The following is a 12540-nucleotide window of genomic DNA, read 5'->3' on the forward strand; positions in this document are numbered from 1 at the left end:
TGAGCGCTGTCGACTGCCTCGTCCTCATCTCCTTCCTCATCTTCCCCGTCCGCTAACATGTCCGAGGATCCAGCCGTGGACACTATCCCATCCTCAGAGTCCACGGTCACTGGTGGGGTAGTGGTGGCGGCCGCACCGAGGATGGAATGCAGTGCCTCGTAGAAACGGGATGTCTGGGGATGGGATCCGGAGCGTCCGTTTGCCTCTTTGGTCTTCTGGTAGCCTTGTCTCAGCTCCTTGATTTTCACGCGGCACTGCGTTACATCCCGGCTGTATCCTCTCTCTGCCATGTCTTTAGAGATCTTCTCGTAGATCTTTGCATTCCGTCTTTTGGATCGCAGCTCGGAAAGCACGGACTCATCGCCCCACACAGCGATGAGATCCAAGACTTCCCGATCAGTCCATGCTGGGGCCCTCTTTCTATTCTGAGATTGCACGGCCATCACTGCTGGAGAGCTCTGCATCGTTGCCAGTGCTGCTGAGCTCGCCACGATGTCCAGACAGGAAATCAGATTCAAACTGGCCAGACAGGAAAAGGAATTCAAATTCAAATTTTCCCGGGGCTTTTCCTGTGTGGCAGTTCAGAGCATCCGAGCTCGTACTGCTGTCCAGAGCGTCAACAGAGTGGTGCACTGTGGGATAGCTCCCGGAGCTATTAGCGTCGATTTCCATCCACACCTAGCCTAATTCGACATGGCCATGTCGAATTTAGCGCTACTCCCCTCGTCGGGGAGGAGTACAGAAGTCGAATTAAAGAGACCTCTATGTCGAACTAAATACCTTCGCGGTGTGGACGGGTGCAGGGTTAATTCGATGTAACGGCGCTAACTTCGACATAAACGCCTAGTGTAGACCAGGCCTAAGAAAAACAAGTATAGCCTACTGATAGTAGCAGTTATCGTAGATAGATAGAATAAATAGAGTAAAGGAAGTAAGTAAAAATAGAGTAAAGTACGAATGGAAATGAAGTAAAGTGAGAATGGAGCCAAGTAAGAAATGAAGATACTCTATTGGGTGGGTTATCTCTTTTATAGGGCAAATGCTGGAAATCCTTCCTCTTATGCCCAAATTTCATTCCTCACCCACAGAAGTGTTAGGGTACACTTACCCCATAGGCTAATATGTATGTGCGTATTGATGACCGGAATGTACATACATCAGTCTCTTGTGGTGTACTTGTTAAGTTTGTGGGTACAACATTAAAAAAAAAAAAACATTTTTCATTGTCTATTGGTTTAAATAAAAGGTCATGGACATAGGCGTGGGTACTTATATCTTGTTACCTAAATAGATAAGTCAACTTTACTTTTTGAGTATTATATTTAATATAAATGTAACCCTTCTGGCCATCTAAGTTGGCAGCAACAAGGGCCGGGTTCTGTATCTAGGGGTTCCGCTTCAATAACGCAATGCAAAACCGGCTCGAGCCCCCACCCAGTGACCTGGGACAATTACATACCACCCCCTGGGTGCCTCTAAGAGGCAATACTTCCCCTCTCGCAAGCACGGAGTCTGAGTGTAACAAAAAAATGTTTAATAACATGAGGTAAACGACATCAGCATTAAATTGGAAAAAACACCACAAACAGGATTCATAACACAAACCATGAGCAAAAAAAAACCCACCCCAGCAAGTTGGGCTGTGTCCTTTCCCTTGGGTTCTTGAAACCAGCAACCCAAGGATCACCAAAGTCCCAAAAGTCCAACAACCCCCTGTCTGTCCCTGGTCAGTGCAGCCCCAGAGTTCGGGGGGGGGGGCACACAGGGCATTAAGGGGCACCTTACGTGATCCGAGGCCGACGGGGTTCCGCCACAGCCTTCACCACAAGCTGCTCCACTCCACCAGCTGTCCCATGAACTGCTCCGGCAGCTGCTCCACTCTGCTCACCGACCTGTGAGCCGTTCAGCCGTCCCTTGGGCCACTCCCACCAGGCTCCGCTCCGCTCCGCTCCACTCGCTGCTCCTCCAGCCACTCTGCTCCGCGACCTGTGAGTCGCTCAGCTCCACTCCAACCGTCCCACAAGGCTCCACTCTGCTAGCTGCTCCACCAGCCGCTTAGCATTATAGCTTCAGGCTCCCCCACTAGTTAACACAGCCTCAGTGATCTCAGCCCTTTTGTGATTTCAGCTCTTAGCAATTTCAGCTCATAGTAGGGGAGCCCCAGTGCTAGTGCACCATTGGCCCAAAGTGAATTCAGTTCAGCAGTCTGTAACTAAACTTCTAACGGAATCAAAGTTAGCTCTGATATTCAACAGTGGAGAGAGGAGGTAGTGCAATTGGTGTTTTAACCCCTCAGAGAGGGGGCCCATACCATCAGGTACAAATACCTGTCCCCATCCTCTCTCAATTCACTGGGTTTTGTAACCCATGCCCCTTGACAAGCAAATGCTACTTAGGTAATGGTGAATGACTCACTCAGTCCTTCTGTCATACAACAGTTCCACTGGCCTTGATTCACAGAATCAGGGTAACAAAACTTTATTCTTCCTGCCCCAATAACAGAGAAACTGGGGATCCCACACCAGCCAAAGTAACCACTTTGAGTTGTTGTTGTCCCAGGCTAGGCGAGTGGGTGTGCCTATGCAAACAAGATCAGCCCCTGGAGTTCTTTTCCACACTCGCCATAATTCACCACCAGATGTCAGGGTAGAGCTCATCCTGACTCTGCTTACATCCTCCCCCCAGCCGAAAATTTGTCGTCCCGACAAATCACACTCCCTATTATAACAACTCACTGGTTCCCTCCAAAGGGCCTCAGATAGCCCACTTTAGCTTCCACAAGCCTGTGTGCTAAACATATTGGTTCCTCACTAGTCACCCCAGGTGCATCATAAGTCAACCGTTTTACTGGTCTTATTACCCTGTCTCGTCTATTGAGAATCTCTGTTGCCGTGGTGGGCGGGACAGCCTCTTGAACGATGGATGGAGAGGTTTCCTTTGTATGCTAACTTTGCTTTAGCTTACCATACAGGATATGGCCTGTTGGTCTTTTGCATTACAGCCAAACTTATTTTAATAAACCAAATACTTTATATATATATATATATATATATATATATATATATACACATATACACATACACACACACATACATACACACACACACACACAAGCAAGCAGGTTAGTCCTATAGGTTACAGGAGGGAACTATAACTTATTCCTGTAGGTCATTAGCAATTGAAAGGAGCTAATGGAGCTGGCGAGCTGCATTGGCTAACTCTTGACATAGCTCCTGCAATTTTGATGAACTAAGGAACAGCTTTAAAAACTGAAATATATAAATGTGTCACCTGCATGCAGAGAGGGGGCAGTTTGGGTTTTCTTGGGGCTGTGGTCAAATACTGCTTCCCATTTTTAATTTTTTAGAAAAAGCAAATAAACTGAGTGAGTTTAAGGTTCCATCAGAGGCAAATACTTGACACAGTTTTGACTCTGGTGCCATTTCCTGAATTTGCTGTGAGCTCAGCTTTCTGAGATACTCCATTGTGATAACAACATTAGTCCATTTTTCAGAGTCATATCTCTTAAAACTAGGATAATGCAGACCTTCTGGGGCTCAAATACCCTTGAGAACATGTTTAACACCTTCCTGCAGGATCTCACATTTCCTCATGATGTCATAGTGAATGTTGCAATGCACACAGAGTAGAAACATCCCAATGAATGGGATGGTGGTGGTGATTATTGTTGGATTGTTTTTATGTTTTAGGTTTTTTTAGAATAAAGTTAACAACTTCCTGGTTACTTCTCTAGGAGAGAGGACTTGTTTGGAGTTTTCATTCTGGATCAGACCATGGGGCAGATTCCGGCTTCAGCTATGGCAGTGCAAAGAGTCTCCGAAGCTGCTACACACTTTTTAGCTGAGCATTCCCATGACCGGGGTGGGAGGAACCCAAACTGGCACAATGCCAGCTTTCCTGCATCTGCACCAACTCCTTCCAACACCCACAAGGGTAGGGGACTTGATGAGGTATGGTGAGAGCACTCCTGTACTCTTGCAATTTCCAGATGTATATGTAGTAATGATTCTGTTTGGTGCCCTGCACCTTTACATGCAAGATGTCTGCCTGCCTGCTAGAGGATTCCCATTGGAGGCTCCTGCATGGTTAGAGACACACACTACTTTGTATTTTTTTATTAACTGAAAATCAAAATAATCTAGACTAAAAGTGGATGCTCTGAAACATCTGTATATGAAAGGCCATAGTCCCCATCCCTTTCCCCCCCATCATACCAAATATCTCTGTGAATTTCACATACCTTCAAGGCAATCAGATCAGCAGAAGGAAAAATCTCATACAGGTGGAACATTTGCTACATTGATTCAGTAGACAAGCTGTGACTCGAGGTGCCTAGGGTAGCTCACAATGAAAATGCCAAGGACAGGGCAGGCTTCAAAAAGAAGAGCAGATTTTCCCAAAACTGGTGGTTAACACTATAGTTAGATTCATGAACCAGTCACAAACTGTGCTCCTGATCCCTCACATAGTTATCAAGAAGCTAGAAAAAAGAACCAACATAGCCCCCTTCTCTGCATTCCAGTCTCTGGCTCCCAATCAGCAAATAGGTCCAGAAAAATGAAAAGTTACTTAAAACTCTAGTCATTATACAAAATGTTCTTCTGATCCCCAAAGGGCCAACCCCATTACCAGATCAATACTAGTTTGGATATTACCCAAAATACCATGCTGCCAGCCATTCATTTTAGTATCTAAAACCAAAGGTTTATTAGAAAAGAAAAGAACAGGAAGAGAGTTGTTAGATGGTCAAAGAAATCAGATACATACATATGACTTCAGAGTCCATATATCAGGTTCTTAGAAGTTTGTGATATCAGTGAACCACACATTTATAACTCACGATACAAAGATGATACATACATATGAACAACCTTATCATATTTAGCAAATCATATCTTTTCCACTGATATTTTACACGGCATATCTGGTATAAGATTCATTCCAATTTTGTAATATTGGTACTGATAATATAATATCAGTGTTGGAAGGGACCTCAGGAGATCATCTAGTCCAACCCCCTGCTCAAAGAAGTACCAATCCCCAATTAAGTCATCTAACATATTTTTGCCCCATACCCCTAAATGGCCCCCTCAAGGATTGAACTCACAACCCTAGGTTTAGCAGGCCAATGCTCAAACCATTGAGCTATCCCTCCCCCCATATTCCATACAGCATCACGAGTGCCTATGACAAATACCTTTATGAGCTGCAAAACACCAATAGTGCTTCACTGCTACCATCAGCCAGCTGTAATCATCTTTGTAGACAAGTTCATGTGATATTGTAGGAATAAAAACTGCTTTCAGGTTCATACTGTATCAGTCTCATAAAGGTTCATTTTCAAATCATAAGGATAGTTGAACAAGGCAAAATCCATCTGGTACAGCTTCTTGATCTTTTCAATTTTCTCTGAGCTCAGCTTTCCAAGATATTCCAGGGTGATATCATCACTAGTACGTTTCTCTGAGCCATACTTCTTAAAGTTAGGGTAGTGCATATCCTCTGGGGCTCCAATGTTCCTGAGAACATGTTCAGAGTCTTGCTCCAAGGTCTCAAACTTCCCCATGATGTCATAGTGAATGTTGCAAGGATCACAGAGTAGAAACATTGGTTTCCAATGAATATCCAAATGTTCTTGTTTTTTTGTCAGAATAAAGTTAACAAACTCCTGGAAAGTCACCTTTTCAGTTGAATTTTCATTTTTCCTGCACGTGGCCTTGATCTCATTTGCCACAGTGATACTATAGTATGGCTCAGAGTGCAGAAGCTTGTCTCTGTAAGCTGAAACCAACCGTTCCAGGGGATCTCTGGTGAACATCACTTTGGTGTAACTGGTCAGTAATTTCTCCTGGTAGTCGGAAGGGTAAGAACTCAGCCTCTTTATCAGTGAGGTTTGGTGGATGAGATCATGGTCGACTTCATTAGCCTTTCTGCTTAGGTTCAATGTGAGGAGAAGGATGATTTTCTTCCAATTGGAGCACCCCACCTTGGGCACCTCACAGTAGATGAACTTGTGGTTATGTTCCACAAAGATCCGTGTTGCAACATCATGTTTCAGTTTGCTTTGTGAATGAGAAAGGTTGTTCATCAGGCAGGTGGAGTTCAGTGTGTCTCTGCGATAGACTTGACTCATCAGCCAATCTTCCTTAGGAACTGGAAGAGAAGATGTGTGCATGAAAGGAAGATAAACTATCAGCATAAAGTAATTTCGCGGAATTCTCTTTTCATTCGGGAAATCACAGAACTCAAATGTACCCTTTGAGGAACTAAAATAGGAGTTCAGGATTAACACGAATCTCTAGTTCACTGTCACTTGTCTACACTATTACAGGCATGCAACACAAGCTACTGTGATTATTAAAAGGCTTGTTAGGAGAACCTGGGAAATGAATGGCAGGAGGAATATTCTTAGGGAGAATCCTGCCATGCATCTTCAAACACTTAACTTCAGTGGCAAATGTGGCTTTTTGTGGCATTCTCGTCCCTACACATGTCAGGGTAACTAAGAATCGGACAGGCCAGCCCCCTCAGATATTTTATTTGTATTATTTGTACATGCACCCTCGTTGTGCTACATATTTTATATGCTCCAAAAAGATGGTCTCTGTTCCAAGAAACACAAAATCCTTCTATCTATATATTCTGTACTTACTCATCATTTTTGTTTGCCACTTGTAGAATACCCCAGAAAGAAGACTTCCAAGAATTAAAGTTAGGACAAGGAAAATGAACACCTTCTGGAACACCTTGTCCACCATATTTTCCCAGGAAGGAGAAGGATGTGGCCTTTTGCAGGGAATCTGTCTTCCTCGCTACAAGAAAATGAGAGAGAGTTTGTTGTATGAATTTTGCTACAAAAATATCACACGCTACACAGAGTAGAAGAGGTCAGAAAGTCAGTGAGGTGCCAGGAATGTGCTGGAAAGAGGCTATTTTTTCTAACCAATGTATATCCTATGTGTGATATTTTTGTTACAGAAAATATCTCATGAGCTGGTGTACCAGGTCCTATCTCCCCCCAGATAGCACAGGCCTACCCATTCTAAAGTAAAACTGGGCCCATGCTCCTTCACACCTGCTGTATAGTCCATGCAGTGCTGGAAAGTTCCACATACACCTATGATGGACTTTGGCCATGTCTATACTACAAACTGTGGTCAACACAAGTCTGTCAGAAAATAGCTGCTACATTTAGTGTATCGCTCATGTTCGTCCATACTTGGCTGCTTGCATCAGCGCGTCACTTGTAGGTGTAGGTGTTGACTGTGCTGAATCCTGCAAAGAGTCAATTACTTACTTTGGAACTGTAAGACTTTTCAGGAAACTGCAAGTGGGGGACCATTTTTCCTGCCTGGCAGATTACCTTTGGTGATATTGAAATGCCAGTAGTGATCCTGAGTGAGCCAAGCTACTTCAAGCTCTCTTGACTCATGAAACAGTACACTCCTGGACTGCACATGAACCCCCCATTTGGGGAGGCTAGCCCCTTGCCCTGCCCCTTCCACCTGAGACCTGCTCTTACCCCACCACTTCCTCCCAAAGCCCTGCCCCCACTCCACCCCCTCCCCCGCTCTCACTTGCTGCAGTCAGAGGCTCCCCAAACTCCCCACCACCCACCCAAGTTGCCCTGAGGATCCCTGAGCCCCAGCTGGCTGGCTGGGGCCAAGTCTCACCCGCCCAGACGAGCTCTGAGCCCTGCTGTGGCCCAGCCCCGGGGCTATGGCACGGAGCATTAGCAGAGATATGGCTTCCATTACATGCTGCCCATGAGCATACTGGCTATCTCGACAGCTCAAGGCTTCACAGGGGCAGAATGACAGTTGAATCTGTTTTCGGGAGATTGAAGGGATGCTGGCAGCGTTTCCTTACTAGATTAGATCTCAGGGAGAAAAATATCCCAATGGTTATAGCTGCCACTTGTGCCCTGCACAATATCTGTGAGGCAAAGGGCAAAAGTTGCTGCCAGGGTGGAGGTGGAGCAGCTGTCTGCTGGCTTTGAACAGACCCAAGGGCCATTGGAAAAGTTCCACATGGAAGTAGCGGCTGAGCGAGGCCTTAGAAGAACACTTCAATGGTGCACACAGTAATGTGCCATGCTGGACTGTGCTCTACCTGGCCCTGAAGCATTAGGCATTGCTAGGAATTGTGTAGTGCTTGTTGTTCATTTATGAATATCACACTGATTTTTAGTGAACCTAAGAATTATGTGGTATTGGGGGGCACGCATCAGCATTCACATCGCACCCCCTGTCAGTACCCGGCCTGGGCCGGAGGAGCATTTCTTTCCTATTACTTACTATTTCTGCAATACTAAATGCTTAGTTCGGATATGTTTAAGGAGATGTAATTTCCCTGTCCTGTTTCCTGGCTGGCTCCGAGAGACACAGACAAAAAACCTTCCCCCACAGATTTGACAGTATCTTCTCCCCTTATTGGTCCTTTTGGTCAGGTACCCCCCAGGTTTTCTGAGCTTCTTAACCCTTTACAGGTAAAAGAGGAATTAACCCTTTACAGGGTAAAGAGGGATTTTATGCTATCCTTAGCTGTATGTTTATGAATAGCCCCCACCCAGTAACCTGGGAAACTAACCACCCCTCAGCACCTCTCGGAGGCAACACTTCCTCATACACAAGCACTGAGTCTGTGTATAACAAAAGAAAGCTTTTATGAAAAGGGAAAAGGAACCCAGCATTAATTTGGCAAAACACCACAACCATGAATCAAAAGCACCTAATCATAAGCAAGCGACCTCCCCGCACAGTATGTTGAGCAGTGTCCTTTGCCTCAGTCTTCCAACTCGCAGGGTGAAAGTCTGACAAACAAATGTTCCTTTAACACGCCACTCCCCTTCCCTGCAGACAGAGCCGGCTCCAGGGTTTTGGCCGCCCCAAGCAGCCAAAACAAAAAAAACAAAAAAAAAGCCGCAATCGCGATCTGCGGCGCCAATTCGGCGGGAGGTCCTTGGATCCCAGGTGGAGTGAGGGACCGTCCGCCAAATTGCCGCCGAATACCTGGACGTGCCGCCCCTCTCCGGAGCGGCACCCCAAGCACCTGCTTGACAAGTTGGTGCCTGGAGTCGGCCCTGCCTGCAGGGCACCCCACTCACAGTTGGTCATCTGTGGTGAACAAAGACCCAGAGTCCAGAAGTGTGTTCACATGGGTTCACCTGAAGGGGGGACATCGAGCTGCTGCCATCTCTGCAACCGCTTCTCTGCTCCTATTATCTCTGCCACTGCCTCTGCCACAATTATCCCTGCTGCTGTAATCGCAGCTGGCCACTCACTGCCACTGCTGTGATGCTGTGTTGTGAGGTTCTACCACTGAGCCCAGCTCTTACTGGTTTCACTGAGTAGTGGGGAACCTCTCTGTTGCTGCCTCTTCATCGTTGTTCAGCATAACTCTGTCCCCACACCAGGTCTAACTTAGCCCCTGGACTTGCTTATCTGTGACTTCAGCTCTAATAATCCCTGACCAGGACCCAGGGCTCTCAGTTGAGTCCATTCAAATCTGTCGTTAAACTCCAGAGAGGAAAGGGGAGGTGAAGGGGAGAGGAGAGGAGGGTCAAATGGTGTCAAGGGTTCTTTAAATACAGCTCACATCATCAGGTAACACCACCAGTCTCCACCCTCTCTCTTTTTTTACTGGGATTTGGCATCCCTCCCTGCTGCTTAGCAAGTTCAGGTTGACATACTCTCCTCCCAACCCTGACCCTTCAGCACAGCTCCAGGGAACGCAGCCCTGTCCACTTGCCCTGCCCGCCAGAGCCTGCGTGGAGAGCATGTGTAGGAGGGAGTTTGGGGGGAAAAGGTCTACACAAGCTTCTTTTAATCCATTCAACCTGCCATGGATTACCAAACAGTTATCAATCCCAAACTGGTTTGAAACTAAGTACATCAGACAGTACATAAGAATGAGTTATAATGAATCTATTGCTGAAGTCTCAATACTGTAACTTTATGAAGGGGTCTTTTTCATGTCTTGTTCCTTTTAATGGTTACAAAGAGTGAAATTATAATTTAAAATATTTGTTAAAAAAGAGAACAAGAAATGTTGGGGATTTGGGGGCATGATTCCAAACCCATTGAGTCACCGAAAACTCTCATTGATTTCAGTGGTCTTTCAATCAGGGTCCTTGTTATAGAAGTCAACAGGCTGCACAATGCAAGGATAATAGAACATGCAGTGAGGGAAAAGGTTAAAAGAGAGACCAACGATTGCAGCGAATCCATACTTTATCTTCTTGCCAGCTGTCTTATGCAGCCAAGAAGGAGACCCACACACATCTGCTACGGAAAGGTATTGTAGTGTACAGACTGTGAGGCATGCACAACATTCAAGGATAAATCTTTTCTTTTGAGCCAAGTTCTTAAGCAAACAAAAAGCGAATTTGAGCCACAGGTTTGCAAAACTGCACTGAACTCTGTTGAAAGGAATCCTGTGTCCAGGCAGGAAGCTTGCAGGACTCCCAGCCAGCTCCTGGCGTTCCTTGCACCAAGTCCTGTGGCAGCCAAGTGAATTGTAATCCAAAACCAGCAGAATTGATCACTTTGACAAAGCAGCTCTGTTGGCTCAACACTGAGGCAGAATGGGGTCTGCTTACACCCTGCTTACATACATGACAAGGGAGAGCCACTAGGTGTGCTCACCAAACTGGGGAATCAGGAAAAGGCCTTTCAAAAATACACAGGGGTTTCAAAGTGGGTGGTGGTTTCTATGACCATTGGGCAGGAGTTCACATTTGTGACCAGAGCAGTCACTTTTGGGCATTGTGGGACAGTTGCTGGAGGACTGTTAGGGTCAGCATAGGTCACGCAGTGTCTACATTCACTCTGCATTTACCAGAGTACATCAAGCACGGCTCACTGCCATTGATAGAGGTACTATCACTGCATAGCCATAACAGGGTTCTTATATCAGCGAGTAACAGATAAGAGTGTAGACACATGCATAAGCAAGTCGACACAAGGTAACTTATGTCCACCTAACAGTAGCATACACCAGGCTTCAGAATCATCACATGGAGTGGTCCATTGAGCTTTATTACAAAGAATACATAGATGGAGCCCTTAGACAACACGTTATGAGGACAGTAAAGGAAAGCAACCAAAGTAAAACAAATCTGCATATTCCCTCAAAAAAGCAATATTTATCCTTGTCGTAGTCTTGGCCGAGGTTTGGCGCTCAGCGGGGCTGTGGGGTATCCCACCGCCTCGCTCTGGTACGCCAGCAGTCCTGGCCCGGCGGCAGTCTGGGACAACAGACACACGGTTAGGGGGCTCAGGCCCATAAGCAGGGGCTGGGCCAATAGGTCAGAAAAGAGCCCCGAGCCCTCAATCAGGGCGGGGCAGTAATCACACAGTCTGGAGCTCCGGCCCTCAAGCAGGGGCTTGAGCCCTTAAGCAGGGGCTGAGGCAATGTCTATAGCAGCCCAGGCCCTAGGTCAGGGCGGGGCAGCAAGCAAATAGTTAATCAGCAACCCAGACCTTTAAGCAGGGCTGGGTCAGGGTTTGTAGCAGGTCCCAGCCTCTCTAGGCCAGGGGAAAAGGGGGAGTCTGCCACCCAAGGAGTGGGTGGCAGGGGGGACGCAGGCCCTCCCACTCCACTGCGTCCCAGCCCGGGGCCCTAGCAGCGGCGGAAACCTGCTGCTGTCAGGATCCTGGCCGCAACACACTGACATCGGCTCTGGCAGTGCAGCAGCCAGACTAGGGTCGGCTGCCCCCGGGCTACTTCCACACTAGAGTAGAGTACTGTAGCACTTTTTATAAGAATAGACTCATTCAGTGAAATTATGAATTGGGGAATAAAGTTGGCAATTTACTGGCAAGTCAACCAAAGAGAATGGTACAACCAAGAGTCACCTCTGTGTACAGTCACCTAACAAAGAATATCTTACAGATCCCTTTCAAATTAATGACATTTTCCCGACTTTCTATCAGAATCTTATTCAGGCTCAGTCATTAAGACACAGGTAATTGTGAGACTTTTCCCTCTAAAATAGACTTTTCATCCATTATTTAAGAAAAGTGACATAGAATTATATTTCAATCCAGCATAATCAGTGATGACCAATGCATTTAATATATACAGAGGAACAGACAAAGATGGTCTCTTGTCACCGTTTTTGCTTTCACTAGCTTTGGACTCATCAATGAGTTAAAAAAAGAAGGAACTGCCAAGGGCCAAATTTTCAAAAGGGTAGAAACTGATGTCTCTGTGCAAAATTTTGTATACACGACCATAGTCACAGGCACAAATAATTTACTCTTGTTTGCAATGAGTCTTTGCAACACCCATTCAATTATGAGAGTGTTGCAAAGCAGAGGGCGTTTAAAACTTCCATATGTTGTAGCAGCGTCCATCCTGTAAGAATAAATGTTGGAATTAGTTGGAAATTTTAGGTGACTATGACTAGGATAGGAGCCTAACTATCTTAGGTGCCTCTGAAAAATCTGACTTACAATCACATATTTTAAGACTATAAAAGGGTTAATATGTTCTGGAAATAGCATTAATAATGAA

General features: G+C 45.9%; 1 protein-coding gene across 1 annotated transcript in view; it reads right to left on the minus strand.

Annotated features, from left to right (window-relative positions):
• Nucleotides 1-4923: 4923 nt before the first annotated feature.
• The window catches only part of LOC128837012 (carbohydrate sulfotransferase 9-like), a 43382-nt gene continuing 35765 nt past the window's right edge, over nucleotides 4924-12540 (minus strand). The window contains exons 2-3 of the mRNA XM_054027806.1: nucleotides 6674-6833; nucleotides 4924-6174 (exon numbers count right to left, since the gene is read on the minus strand). Coding sequence (XP_053883781.1) covers nucleotides 5330-6174; nucleotides 6674-6833 — 1005 coding nt within the window. The 3' untranslated portion in view covers nucleotides 4924-5329. The remainder of the gene's footprint in view (nucleotides 6175-6673; nucleotides 6834-12540) is intronic.

The sequence above is a fragment of the Malaclemys terrapin genome, chromosome 4 (assembly GCF_027887155.1).
Source record: "Malaclemys terrapin pileata isolate rMalTer1 chromosome 4, rMalTer1.hap1, whole genome shotgun sequence".
NCBI lineage: Eukaryota > Metazoa > Chordata > Testudines > Emydidae > Malaclemys > Malaclemys terrapin.